At 41.3% G+C, this 14,908-nt stretch overlaps 1 protein-coding gene across 4 annotated transcripts in view; it reads left to right on the forward strand.

The window, feature by feature from the left end:
* The window catches only part of dennd4c (DENN/MADD domain containing 4C), a 169,390-nt gene extending 155,536 nt beyond the window's left edge, over window positions 1–13,854 (forward strand). For all 4 annotated transcript variants that reach the window (XM_085983916.1, XM_085983930.1, XM_085983920.1 and 1 more), the window contains 5 exons: window positions 1,085–1,336; window positions 8,257–8,374; window positions 9,364–9,517; window positions 9,820–9,884; window positions 12,600–13,854. In XM_085983916.1, coding sequence (XP_085840042.1) covers window positions 1,085–1,336; window positions 8,257–8,374; window positions 9,364–9,517; window positions 9,820–9,884; window positions 12,600–12,736 — 726 coding nt within the window. In that variant the 3' untranslated portion in view covers window positions 12,737–13,854. The remainder of the gene's footprint in view (window positions 1–1,084; window positions 1,337–8,256; window positions 8,375–9,363; window positions 9,518–9,819; window positions 9,885–12,599) is intronic.
* Window positions 13,855–14,908: the final 1,054 nt, after the last annotated feature.

Genomic DNA, 14,908 nt, shown 5'->3' on the forward strand with positions numbered 1-14,908 from the left:
CTTATAGTATCGGTCTGTAAATGGAATGAATATTGTAATCGTCATTTAGGTTTATTTTGAATTTAGGTGGTACGTCCCACCCACTCCTTTCTCCCCCCCCCCCCCCCCCCCCCCCCCCCAAAAAAAAACAAAATTTGGCAAGTGTGTACAGGGACCAGCTGAAATTGCTCAGCTTACCAGCACTCGCACGCTTCCCACTGCTTGTCTAGCCAGGACCACTCTTTCTGTTACAGCATTGGATTTCAGGCTGAATTGGAGCCAAGTGAGCAGATTCCCAGTGCCTGGTCTATCCCTTCAGATCCCATTAATGAGCCAGGCTGGCTAGGTAATCATTAACAACTTGATTTATATAACTCCTGTAACATAGTAAAACATCCCAAGGAGAGTAATCAGACAAAAATTGACATCAAGCCAAAGGAGGAGATACTGGGATGGGAGACTAAAAGCTTGGCCAAAGAGGTTGGTTTTAAGGAGTGGCCTAAAGGAGGAGAAAGAGGCGGAGAGGTTTAGGGAGGGAATTCCAGAGCTTGGGGCCTAGAAAACGGAAGGCACAGCCACCAATGGTGGGCTGAACAAAGTGAGGCATGCACAAGAGACCAGAGTTGGAGGAATGCAGAGTTCTTAAAGGGTTGTAGGGCTGGAGGAGATTCGAGTTGGGGAGCGGCAAAGCCATGGAGGGATTTAAAAATAACTGAGAATTTTGAAGTCTAAGTGTTGCTGGTTAGCAAGCACAGGGGTGATGGGTGAATGGGACTTGGTGCAGGTTAGAATATGGGCAGCAGAGTTTTGGATGAGCTCAACTTAATTAACTGTTTCTGGAGTACTTTGACTGGCCTAGCTCAAGTATTGCTTTATCAAGTCCTCTGCCAAGACTTGACATGATTTTGATGTTTCGTTGCCCAGTATGTCACCTTGAAGCCATCTCAACTTCCTCCCCTCTTTTCCTCCCCTTCCCCCAGGAGGAGAGGACTTGTTTTGAGGATTCCTGAAACTGGTTTCTGTTTCAATTTTTCTTTTGAAAGTGGGTCTACACATTTAGTTTATGAATGAATTCACCCTTCACCATTTTATATTTGTTCACTAGGATCCTGTGAGTCTTGAAAGCAGACCTAATCCAAAGCCCGTCTCTGTACCATATCTAAGTCCTTTAGTGCTGCGTAAGGAGTTGGAGTCTCTGCTGGAGAATGAGGGAGATCAGGTGATTCACAGCTCCACGTTTATCAACCAGCACCCAATCATTTTTTGGAACCTTGTTTGGTATTTCAGAAGGCTGGATTTACCAAGTAACCTGCCGGGTCTCATCCTGACATCCGAGCATTGTAATAAAGGAATGCAGGTACGTAGAAGATTGGTGGTTACTTTATTTGAAGAGGTAATGTTCATAAATTATACCTTGACTGGATGCAATTTGTCAGCACACCAAACCATCATCTGTTCAAATGAGCGCATACTAATCACTATTATAAATCTTTATTTTTTTAACAAGATGATAACTGAAGTACTCAAACACTTGGGAATACAATGTAATTTTGGTTAGTAAGAGGGCTATAAAAATTGAGCCTTGTAGCATCATGGTACATTGGTGTGATAAAGGATAAAGTGCTACAGAAAGTTTGAGAGTTGGCTGCAATGTTTGCTTATTTTACAGGCCACCTCTAATAATTGAAGTTCTTTCAGCTTGGGGGAAATTTTGAGAACTCTTAGTGAGGTAGTCTGAGGATGCATGTGAAGAGCAGTAGTGTTGCTTTTTTCAACTTCTTGGCTTCCATGTACAAATAGTACATTCCTATAATCTTGAGAGAATGAACCAGTGCTGCTTTTGTCCATTTTTTTTAGCACTCTGTTTGAACAGGTGATTTAATTCCCACTCTGCAGTATGTACAGCTGGGTTGTCTGAACTATAGCCCATGGTCCACATTCTTCTGGCATGTGGGCCCACGAAGTCCAGGCAACTCGATACTATTTATGCTTATATTTTTTAGACACTGGTTTGTCCTGCTTGAACTTCATTGATCTGTAGTTTTGGAAATGGCGGTTCTTAACACCGTTGCCTTATTTGGTGGATAAATTCAAAATCACTATAGCAAGATCAGTTAGCATTTGAAAATTAAGATGTGTGAAAATTAATTGGAATGTTGATAATTAAACTTTGTATGAAGCTCTATGGTACACACCCAGATTGCCCACAGACAGTTGGACCTAGATGTAAGACTTACTCCTATTGGTACCAGATCTTCCTGTCTTCATTTTTATCAGTTCACTCATGTTCTAGAGTGTCCTTAACTTGATCTTCAAATCTGTTACATTCACAAGCTGTTTTAATGGCCTTTTGTAAATATTTGTGTTCAAGGTAAGGGAATGGGGCACTTTCATTTTGGGCACTCAGTATTGGGTATAGCATGTAACCCTACTATTTTAAAAAAGGAGGGAGAGAAAACAGGGAAGTACAGACCGGTTAGCCTAACATCAGTAGTAGGGAAAATGCTAGAGTATTATAAAGGATGTGATAACAGGACACTTAAAAAAAAAAAAAAATTTTTTTAAATTAAAAAAAAGGGATTAGACTAAGTTAACATGGATTTATGAAAGGGAAATCGTGTTTGACAAACCCACTGGAGTTTTTTGAAGATGTAACTGGTAGAATAGATAAGGGAGAACCAGTGGATGTGGTATATTTGGATTTTCAGCAGGCCTTTGATAAAGGCCCACATAAGAGGCTAGTGTGCAAAATGAAAGCACATGGGATTGGGGATAATATACTGGCATGGATTGAAAATTGGTTAACAGACAGGAAACGGAGAAGGAATAAATGGGTCTTTTTCGGGGTGGCAGGTGGTGATTAGTGGGGTACCGCAGGGATCAGTGCTTGGGCCCCAGCTATTCACAATATATTGAGGAGATTGCAGGGGCTCTGACACAAATTTTCAGAACCTCTCTGGCCACAGGGGATGTGCCAGAGGACTGGAGAACAGCTAACGTAGTACCATTATTCAAGAAGGGTAGTAGGGATAAACCAGGGAATTACAGGCCAGTGAGCCTAAAATCAGTGGTAGGGAAATTATTGGAAAAAATTCTGAGGGACAGAATTAGTCTCCACTTGGAGAGGCAAGGATTAATCAGGGATAGTCAGCATGGCTTTGTCAAGGGAAGATCATGTCTGACCAATTTGATTGAATTTTTCAAGGGGGTGACTAGGTGTGTGGATGAGGGTAGTGCAGTGGATGTGGTATACATGGATTTCAGTAAGGCTTTCGATAAAGTCCCACATAGGAGACTGATCAAGAAGGTAAGAGCCCATGGGATCCAGGGTGCCTTGGCACATTGGACCCAAAAGTGGCTTAGTGGCAGAAGGCAGAGGGTGATGGTCGAAGGTTGTTTTTGTGACTGGAAGCTTGTGTCCAATGGGGTACCGCAGGGATCGGTGCTGGGTCCCTTGCTGTTTGTGGTCTACATTAATGATTTGGATGTGAATGTAAAAGGTATGATCAGTAAGTTCGCAGATGACACGAAAATTGGTGGGGTGGTAAATAGCGAGGAGGGTAGCCTCCGTCTGCAGGACGATATAGATGGGTTGGTCAGATGGGCGGAACAGTGGCAAATGGAATTTAACCCTGAAAAGTGTGAGGTGATGCATTTTGGAGGGACTAACAAGGCAAGGGAATACGCAATGAATGGTAGGACCCTAGGAAAGACAGAGGATCAGAGGGACCTTGGTGTGCATGTACATAGATCCCTGAAGGCAGCAGAGCAGGTGGATAAGGTGGTTAAAAAGGCATATGGGATACTTGCCTTCATTAGCTGAGGCATAGAATATAAGAGCAGGGAGGTTATGATGGAGCTGTACAAAATGCTGGTTAGGCCACAGCTGGAATACTGTGTACAGTTCTGGTCGCCACACTATAGGAAGGATGTGATTGCTTTGGAGAGGGTGCAGAGGAGATTCACCAGGGTGTTACCTGGGCTGGAGCACTTCAGCTATGAAGAAAGACTGGACAGGCTGGGGTTGTTTTCCTTGGAGCAGAGAAGGCTGAGGGGGGACCTGATTGAGGTGTACAAAATTATGAGGGGCATAGATAGGGTAGATAGAAAGGAACTTTTTCCCTTAGTAGAGGGGTCAATAACAAGGGGGGGCATAGATTCAAGGTAAGGGGCAGGAGGTTTAGAGGGGATTTGAGGAAGAACTTTTTCACCCAGCGGGTGGTTGGAATCTGGAACTCACTGTCTGAAAGGGTGGTAGAGGCAGGAACCCTCACAACATTCAAGAAGCATTTGGATGAGCACTTGAAATGCCATAGCATACAAGGCTGCGGACCAAATGCTGGAAAATGGGATTAGATTAGACAGGGCTTGATGGCCGGTGTGGATGCGATGGGCCGAAGGGCCTCTTTCTGTGCTGTATAACTCTGACTCTATATAAATGATTTGGATGAGGGAACCAAATGTAATATTTCCAAGTTTGCTGACGACACAAAACTAGGTGGGGTTGTGAGGAGGATGCAAAGAGGCTTCAAGGCGATTTAGACAAGTTGAGTGAGTGGGCAAGTACATGGCAGATACAGTATAACGTGGATAAATGTGAAGTTATCCACTTCGGTCGGAAAAACAAAGGCAGAGTATTATTTAAATAGTGATAGATTGGGAAATGTTGATGTACAAAGGGACCTGGGTGACCTTGTACACCAGTCACAAAGAAAACATGCAGGTGCAACAAGCAGTTAGGAAGGTAAATGGTATGTTGGCCTTCATTGCAAGAGTATTTGAGCACAGGAACAAGGATGTCTTACTACAGTTATACAGGGCCTTGGTGAGACCACACCTGGAGTACTGTGTGCAGTGTTGGTCTCCTTCCCTAAGAAAGGATATACTTGCCATAGAGGGAGTGCAGCGAAAGTTCACCAGACTGATTCTTGGGATGCCAGGACTGTCGTATGAGGAGAGATTGGGTCGACTAGGCCTATATTCACTGGAGTTTAGAAGAATGAGAGGGGATCTCATTGAAATGTATAAAATTCTGACAGGGCTGGACAGACTGGATGCAGGGAGGATGTTTCCCCTGGCTGGGGGGGCCTAGAACGAGGGGTCACAGTCTCAGGATATGGAGTAGGACATTTAGGACTGAGATGAGGAGAAATGTCTTCACTCAGAGGGTGGTGAACCTGTGGAATTCTCTACCATAGAAGGCTGTGAAGGCCAAGTCACTGAATATATTTAAGAAGGAGATCGATAGATAGATTTCTAGACACACAAGGCATCAAGGGGTATGGGGAGAGAGCGGGAATATGGTATTGAGATAGAGGATCAGCCATGATCATATTGAATGGTGGAGCAGGCTCGAAGGGCCGAATGGCCTACTCCTGCTCCTATTTTTCTGTTTCTATGTTCTAAATTCTGAGTGAAGTTTTTTTTACTTGCCAACTCTGCTACTGTGACATTTCTCCATATTGCACAACAGCCATTCTGAGTGTGCCACTGCTATGCTCCAAAGTGGCCTGAAGTTTGGTTCTCTGTTTCCCATTGACCGTGTGTTCATAAATGTAGGCTGAACAAATGTCAGATTACTTACGCAGATATGGTCAATCTTCCTCTGAACAAGTTTCAGCCTCCATAGTTTTTGACACGTCGTTTTTTCTGACTGACCGAGTGTGGCTTGGAGCTGCTCTATTTTATTGTATTCAGTTTACAGCACATGGCGTCTGCTAGTTGTTCAAACTATTTTTCTGTTCTTTCTCTATATCCTTTTATATTTTTTTTTTTTTTTTTTTAAAGAGGGTGGAGTCAGTGGCAAGGAAGTGGAGTTTGTGGTGGGAGCTGAAAGCAATGGCTTCAGTCTTTCCAATATTGCAAAATTGCACATTTCAGAAATCATTCACCATTTATTCTTTCAGATTGAGCTGGAACCTTAGTTAATTTCAGGACAGCCCTTTCAACTCTAAACTACATCAGCACAGGGAACCCATAGATGCAGTCAGGTTCAACAGGCCCACACTTGCAAAACTTGCTTTGAACTTTTGTAATGAACAGTAAATTCTTTGTTTGAGGTACATTTGATCTTTTCCCTAAAAATGTCCAAATGACCTATGAGTAGGACAGGAGACTCCTCACAGCTCAACATCCTGTGGCAACTTGTACTCTTGCCACCTGCAACATGATTTGCTGTTCAGATGCTGCGATTTTACCTGAAGTCCCATAGACGGTGAAAATGCAAGTTTTGAGGAGAGAGAAGTAATAACAAATCACTTGCCATGTCTATTGGCTGTTTTTTTCTGGTAATGGTGATCTTCTGATATTTTTTTAAAAGGAGTGGATGCCACCAGGGAGTTTTGGTTTTGTGTTGGAAGAGGATAACTATTTAAGGCTCTGGTGTGACTGGGATCAGTAACTTGCTGTGGTTCAGGGTGGTGCAGTTTCTCCAGCAAATTGTGCTCCTGATCTTGGTTTTTTTTTTTTTAATGCTATTATTGAAGTAGTATATTTTTAGTATAACAAAAGAAGTTGGACAGAATGTCATTGAGTAATCAAAGAATAAAAATGGATGACCTCTTGTAAATCGCTGCATTTTTCTTAATGGCACTAAATTCTAGTTGCAGCAACTTCCTTTATATCATTGAAAATTCAACAGAATGAAGAGAGACATCTCATTATATATACCATGCATAGCACATCAGTTACTATGGTAGAATTGATTCCATTTTGAACAGACACTAAAATCGTCCTGGCAAAAGTCAACATGAAGTACTTGTTAAAATGAAGTAAAACTATATTGATGTGAGAAACATAATTTATGTAATGACATATGCCCCGTGAGAGTGTATGATAGCTGCTCCACACCTCATACAGGATAGGACAAGTTGTTAGCCCAGACTTTTGGGATGAAAATATCTCGCATGCAAAAGTAAAATACTGCGGATGCTGGAAATTGAAAATAAAAACAGAAAATGCAGGAAATACTCAGCAGGTTGGGAAGCATCTGTGGAAAGAGAAACTGTTAACATTTCAGGTCGATGACCTTTCATCAGAACTGGAATAAATTAGAGATATAACACGTTTTAACCAAGTGCAGAGGCAGGTAAAGAGGGGAGGAAAGAACAAAAGGGAAGGATGTGATGGGGTGGAAGGCCAGAAAGATTAAATGACAAAAGGGATGATGGTGCTTTGCAAAAGGAGATGGTAATGGGACAAGTAAAGGAAAAAAAAAAAAAGGGTGTAGAGGAGGTGTAAATGAGAATAGCAGAATCCTCAGCTGCCGTCTGGAAAAAATGGGGGCAGAGGTTATGATCTGAAATTGTTGCACTGAATGTTGAGTTTGGAAGGCTGTAAAGTGCCTATTCGAAAGATGAGGTGCTGTTCCTCGAGCTTGCGTTGAGTTTCATTGGAACAATGTAGGAGGCTGAAGACAGAGGTCAGAGGGGGAGTGGAGCGGAGAATTAAAGTGACCGGCAACTGGAAGCTCGGGGTCACGCTTGCGGACTGAACAAATTAAAGTATCATCTAGCTGCAAGGGTCTTGCCTTATCCAGTTGCTGGTGCACATGGATCTACAGCACAAAATTGTTCCTAATTTGGCAGTCTCGCTCAGAGTCCACATGATCACGCTGGTGTAGTGCTCTGCTGAGATTGAGGCTGAGACTCATTGTGGAAGAGTAGACAGAGCTTTGCTCTGTATTTCATTGTGCCATACCTGACCTGGGAGTGCTTGCTACTGATGCGTGTGGCTGAAATGAGAAGCGTATCATCCCTCTAGCACTAACATCCCTCCGATGAGCACAGTTTTTTGAGGGGGGACGGGGTGGCAAGATAGGAAAGACTTCACTACTGCTACACTAACTCGTTTTATAAAATTAAAAAGAAGGCACAAACTTCTGCAACCTACGACAAATGTTAAGCCCAGTAATTGGCTCCCCTGCATCCTCTTCAACTAAACAAATGTTACCAGTGCTGCAATGACTTGATCTGCTGAGGCTGTTACTGCATACTACTGTGCAACAAGAGAAGTCCTTTATATCTGCTCACACTATACTTGCAATGCAAAAGCTTTTTCACTACCACACAAGTTGTGAAAGACCCTGTATAACTTGGTTGCTCATGATTTATGCAGTCTTGTGTAACTTTTATTGAAATACTCTATACAAATAAACTGAATAGAAGCTGCTATATTTTTTCCATTAACAAAAGCAGTTTATTAATTTACTTGTTAAATGTGCATTTTTAAAGATGTGAAAAATAGTTCTCAAATCATGTACTTTTTTTTCCCTTCTAGATGCCTCAGTCAAGTCTTTCACAAGACAGCAAATCGGTCTACATACAGCTACTTTGGGATAACACTAATCTTCATCAAGAGCCTGGTGATCCCCTGTATATACGTTGGAGAAACAGAAGTGAGTGACTGAGATGGACTCCATAGGAAGGTTTTTCTTTCACCAAGCTTTTGCATTCACTTGGTGTCCCTCTTATTGCTTAATTTGTGAACTTGTAGTAATTTGCCTAACAGTACAAAATTAATGCAACAGCAATAGATCTAGTTCTCCCACACCCCCATCACAATCAGAAATATTCAATTTGGAAGAAATACTGATGTACAATCACTCATTTTATCATCACTGTGCTGACCAACTCGGGCCCAGGAGAAGTAAGTGAATTTGTAATCAAAGTTCTGCTTGAACAGATCACTATTAGTTATTGCTGGTTGGATTGAAACCCCAAACATGAAATGTACAAATAAGTGGTTGAGAGTTGGATCTTAATAGTTGGGAACATATTCAATAGGGAACTGTGAACACAGGAAATAATGGACATCACTGTTTGGATCAGCAGTCGCTTCAACAGAAATGTACAAATTTTAAGTTGATGGAAAAATTTGTACTTTAAGAAAGATGTGTCATGGCTTTTAATGTAAGAAAAGTGCAACTTATCTGTTATCTGAACACTGATAACTCCACAGTGGTTTTATATAAATTAGAGAAAGATAGTGTGATAAGTGAAATTAATAACAGTTTGTCAAGAATATTGTCTTTTATTCAGTTATCTGTTGAATTTCACAATCTGGTATGGGTTTGGGTCTCAGACAAATTGAATTGAACAGCCATTGTATTGCCCTGATTAACTTACTCACTCCCATTATCTGTACTTCCAAACTCCTCTCTGCATTCTGATACTTTTGGAAAGGCAGAGATGGACTTTTTTTTTTTTTAAGTTGCTTCTCATTTTTAAATTTTGTGCACCTAACCTCTCAAAACAAAATGCATTGCTGACAGATCGGGGTTTTTTTGTAGATGTGCACTACGTGAGCATAAAACAGCAAAATAAATAGTCATCAAAGTAAATGCTTCTGTATCTAAAGTATCAAATTAACCTTCTGTATCCACAGACAAGGATTTGGCTGGTGGATTAACTCCAGATAGTCAGGTGGAGAAGAGTCCCCTGCATATTATTGTGAGAAGTATCCAGACCAACGATGTGTTTGGACCTATATGCCTACTCCTGAAGGAGACCAGCAAACATCCTGAAACCAAGCGACAAAGGTCAGAAACTCATGAGAACTCTCTGAAATATGCAAATGTTGAAAACAAGAATAGTTTATGCCATAAACTGTCCTTTTTATATTGATATCTAATCTTCCACCAATAACTGACCAACTACAGGTCCAGGTGTGATGCAACTCCATGCATCTCATTCCTGTCCTTATATTTGTATATTCTAATGCCTGTGAATGATTGCTGGAAGCAGCCATTGCCTCAGTTTGTAATGGTGTATGTTGATGAATTGATAGATTTGGATTCATTAGTAATTGGATAGTCACTGGAGTTGTTTTCTTTCTCCACAGGAGTATGTACAGGGAAATTCTTTTTCTTTCCCTGGTGGCCCTTGGGAGGGAGAATATTGATATTGGTAAGTAAGGTGTTATGACTAATGTGTAGGAAGAAGCATTTTCAGATTTGTTGTAGCCTTCAGCCTTTTGAAAATGGTCCCCTGCCTCCTGCACACTTCTTAACTTTTGAAATGAACATTTTAAAATTAGAGCAATCCTAATGTACAGCTGCTAGATGTCATTCATGGTGCTAAGTGCTGTGACCCTGATGTGGATTGTACCTTAGGCTATCCTAAAACTTTTATACCAGTGCTGCAACTTTTATACCAGTGCTGCAACTTTCCACACTATCCCCTGAGAAGTGTACAAAATGTCCACAAAACATTTGAAGCTGGTAGTAAGTGCAGAGTAGAGCATGTTCCATTGAAATACTTTTCTGATCTAGTGAAGTACTTTCCAAAAATTAAAATAAACTTAAATCTGCATCTCTAAGATTGAAACTTAAGGCAATTTTCCCAACTCCAGTAATGCAGCACTTAGCCAGTATTGGAAGTATCCATGCCTGGATGGTTCACCATTGTTATCCAGTACTGGAAGCGATGCTGATCTGTGCTAAATGCTATGGTGCTGCTTTCTTGGCACCAGTAGTGGACATAAGCTGAGCAACTTTTGGCAAGTTGCAAGACTCAAAATTAGTGTTCTCAAACCAAGTTGCAAGATTTTTTTCAGATTAACTTTGTATTAGTTTTCAAAGCCTTGTTTTGCAGTCTTTATCATAATTCCTGAAACAAATGTTGTATTGATGTATTGCACCACTTAAAATAGGAGTGTTCAGACAGAGTAGTGAAGCTCCACAAAATGGTGTTGTGCAAATTTTTTGATTTTTGTCCCCCACCTCCCACTCCATATTCCTGATATCCGTGCATTTCTTAGAGATGCTGAACCTCCTCGAGAAGGATGGGCTAATAAATGAAAGTCAGCTCGGATTTTTTTTAAAGGCAAATCGTGTTTGACTAACTTGATTGAGTTCTTCATTGAAGTAACAGGGTTGATGAGGGTAGTGCGATTGATGTGTATATGGATTTTCAAAAGGCGTTTGCCAGAGTACCACTTAATAGACTTGTTAGCAAAATTAAAGCCCATGGGATTAAAGGGACAGTAGCAGCAAGGATACAAAAGTGGCTAAGGGACAGAAAGCAGAGAGTAGTGGCGAATGGTTGTTTTTCAGTCTGGAGGGAAGAATACAGTGGTGTTCCCCACCACGGTACTAGGACCACTGCTCTTTTTGATGTATATTTATGTCCTGAACTTGGGTATGCAGGGCATCAGATGATATTGAAACTTGGAAAGATAGTAAACAGTGAGGAGAATAGTAACAGACTTCAGGAGGACATAGAAAGACTAGTAAAATGGGCAGGCACATGGCAGATGAAATTTAACGCAGGGAAGTGTGAAGTGATGCATTTTGGTAGGGAGAATGAGGAGAGACGATATGAATTTTAAAGGGGGTGCAGGAACAGAGACTAGGGGTATATACGCAAATCTTTAAAGATGGCAGGACAAGTTGCAAAGGCTGTTAAAGCGTATGGGATCTTTGGCTTTATTAATAGAGGCATATAGTACAAAACCAAGGGGGTTATGCTAAACCTTTTATAAAACACTGGTTAGGCCTCGGCTGGAGTAATCCGTTGAGTGCACCACACTTTAGGAAGGATGTCAAGGCCTTTGAGAGGGCACAGAGATTAACTGGAATGGTACCAGGGATGAGGGACAGTTCTATGGAGAAGCTGGGGTTGTTCTCCTTAGAGCAGAGAAGGTTAAGGGGAGATTTGATATCGGAGTTCAGAATCATGAAGGGTTTTGAGTGGCACAAGGGTCAGTAACCAGAGGACACAGATTTAAGGTGTTTGCCAAAATAACCAGAGGTGACGAGATGGAAACTTTTTTTTTTTGCACAACGAGTTGTGATCTGGAATGCACCGCTTAAAAGGGAGAACATAAGAAATAGGAGCAGGAGTAGGCCAGTCGGCCCCTCGAGCCTGCTCCGCCATTTAATAAGATCATGGCTGATCTGATCCTAACCGCCAATCTACTATCACAGAACCATCTCCTGAATCTAACAGAATTAGACACACGAAATAGGAGCAGGATCAGGCTACACGGCCCCTGGGCCCGCTCCGCTACCCACAGGGCCATGTCCGATCCGAACCTAGACTCATGTCCAAATTCCTGCCCGCTCCCCGTAACCCTTAATTCCCTTTACTTCTAGGAAACTGTCTATTTCTGTTTTAAATTTATGTAATGATGTAGCTTCTACAGCTTTTTGGGGCAGCATATTCCATGGACCTACCACCCTCTGAGTGAAGTAGTTCCTCCTCATCTCAGTTTTGAAAGAGCAGCCCCTTATTCTAAGACTATGCCCCCTAGTTCTAGTTTCACCCATCATCGGGAACATCCTCCCCGCATCCACCCGATCCAACCCCTTCACAATCTTATATGTTTCAATAAGATCGCCTCATTCTTCTGAACTCCAATGAGTAACATTCAAAAGAGTATTGGATAAATACTTGAAGGGATAAAATAAGAGTAGGGGAGTGGGATTAATTGGCCAGCTCTACCAAAGAGCTGGCACAGGCACGATGGACCGAATGGCCTCCTCCTGTGCTGTAACATTCTAACTGCTTTGTCTAGACTTCAGGCATATATAGAGGAGTTAATATCTTCAAAAATAAAATGTAAGTTCTGAATATGTTACACTGGTGCCTCCTAACCTGGCTTGATACTTGTGATTACAGATGCTTTTGATAGGGAGTATAGAGCAGCTTATGAACGTTTGACAGAAGAACAAGTGAAGGTGGCACATCCGATTGATTCACCGCCCTGCACCAGGATCGAGTGGTGCCGAAAGTGTTTTGAGCCTCCCTTCATCTAAAAAAAAAACTGCAATATCATTATGGAATTGAACCACTATATGATTTATGTCCAAAGTATGAATGTACACACTGCAAACTAAGCATATGTGCCTAGATGATTAGAATTAAGATGTTGGTATACACGGATATATGGCTGCACAACTTGAGGCGCTGTTGCATTGTGAATAATGAAAAACATGTTCAGTAAGTTTCTGAACTTCTATGGAAGGGAGATTTAATAAAATGTAACTGCTAAACACTAAATGTCTTAAGGCAGATCTGCCATTTACTATCAATGATCTAGCAGTGCAATGTTTTGTACAATATCACAAAGGATGGTTCTGACCATTTTGTATTTTTTTAGTATCAAAGACTGGATTTTAAGTTGTTGGATGATTTCCTATGAAATTCTACAATTCAGAATGAAATAACTAGCTATACTATAATGAAACTAGGGGATCATTCTAGGTTAATTCAGATTTTTGTCAGACCACGGAGGCATAAAACATCACCTGATTGGATTGCAGAGAGGAAAATCAGTTGGGGAGGATCACATGCTCATAACTAACGGCCTGTTTGACTTCTCTTCTCCCTGTGCTGTGCCCAGCTGATGCTTTATGTCTAGGTGGTGAAGATAAAAATCAACCCTGGTGTCTGACAGTGCAGCTCCTTAGTGCTGCATTTATAAAGGGATGCTATAATTTTATGCTGCGATTTTTGATACATTCTGCAGTAGCAGCACTGTTGGAGCTCTCCCTCTCTGTATGGTAAAACCAAAGTAATTTTATTAAAAATAAATCAGATAAATATTGCTGACATCTTGTTTCTTCAGGATTTAATAGTCTGAGAAAAATATAAAAGCACTGGGTAAATTGTGGCAGTACAAATACTATTGAAGGACAAAATTTCTGTTCTGATATCTATATGTAATCTTGTATTAAAGACTTTACCACATTGAGCTGTAAAATAATTGATTTTATATTTTAACACTTCTAGAAAGGCAGATTGCATCTATGGTCCAAATCTTGTACAGCTACACAGTTGTTGTATGTGACAGCTGTTAGTATAATTCTCTAAATAAGATGTATGTGAAAGTATAAACAAAATTACTTGTTCAATAAAGGATAGTTATACAAAATTGTCACTTTTATTGGCAAAGGGACTGGGTACATAGAATATACAGCACAGAAACAGGCCATTTGGCACAACTCTTGTGTGGAGTATAAATATCAGCACAGAAGTCTCCTCCCATTTCATCTACCTCATCTCAGCCTTTCACCATATCTTTCTGTTCACTTTTCTCATGTACTCATCTAGTTTCCTTATGAGTTATTTGCCTCAACCGTTTCCTGTGGTAGCAAGTCCCACATTCTAGCCACTCTGAGTAAGGACATTTATCCTTATTCCCCATTAGATTTATTTGTAACTATCTTGTATTTATGGCCCCTAGTTTTGGATTTTCCCACAAGTGGAAACATTCCACATCTACCTTGTTCAACCCATTCATAAGCATCATAGAAATTTACAGCACAGAAGGAGGCCATTTGACCCATCATGTCTCTGCCGGCTGAAAAAGCTATCCAGCCTAATCCCACTTTCCAGCTCTTGGTTCGTAGCCTTGTAGGTTACAGCACTTCAAGTGCATTCCAAGTACTTTGTAAATGCAAATAAGGTTTCTGCCTCTGCCACCCTTTCAGGCAGTGAGTGCCAGACCCTCACCACCCTCTGGATGAAAAAAGTTCTCCAACTCCCCTCTAATCCTCCTACCAATTATTTTAAATCTATGCCCCTTAGTTATTGACCACTCCAAGTGAAATAGGTCCTTCTTATCCACTCTATCTAGGCCCCTCTCAATTTTATACCCCTCAATTAAATCTCCCCTCTGCCACCTCTGTTCCAAAGAAAACAACCCCAGCCTAGCCAACCTTTCCTCATAGCTAAAATTCTCCAGTCCCGACAACATCCTCGTCAATCTCTAGTGCAATCACATCATTCTTGTAATGTAGTGACTGGAACTGTATGCAGTACTCTAGCTGTCGCCTAACTAATGTTTTATACAGTTTTAGCATAACCTTCCTCTTGTATTCTATGCCTCAGCTAATAAAGGAAAGTATCCCATATGCTGCCTTAACCACCTTATCTACCTGTCCTGCTACCTTCAGGGATCTGTGGGCATGCATTCCAAGGTCCCT

Source organism: Somniosus microcephalus, chromosome 1 (assembly GCF_052327205.1).
Source record: "Somniosus microcephalus isolate GS21.2 chromosome 1, FLI_Smic_1.0, whole genome shotgun sequence".
Taxonomy (NCBI): domain Eukaryota; kingdom Metazoa; phylum Chordata; class Chondrichthyes; order Squaliformes; family Somniosidae; genus Somniosus; species Somniosus microcephalus.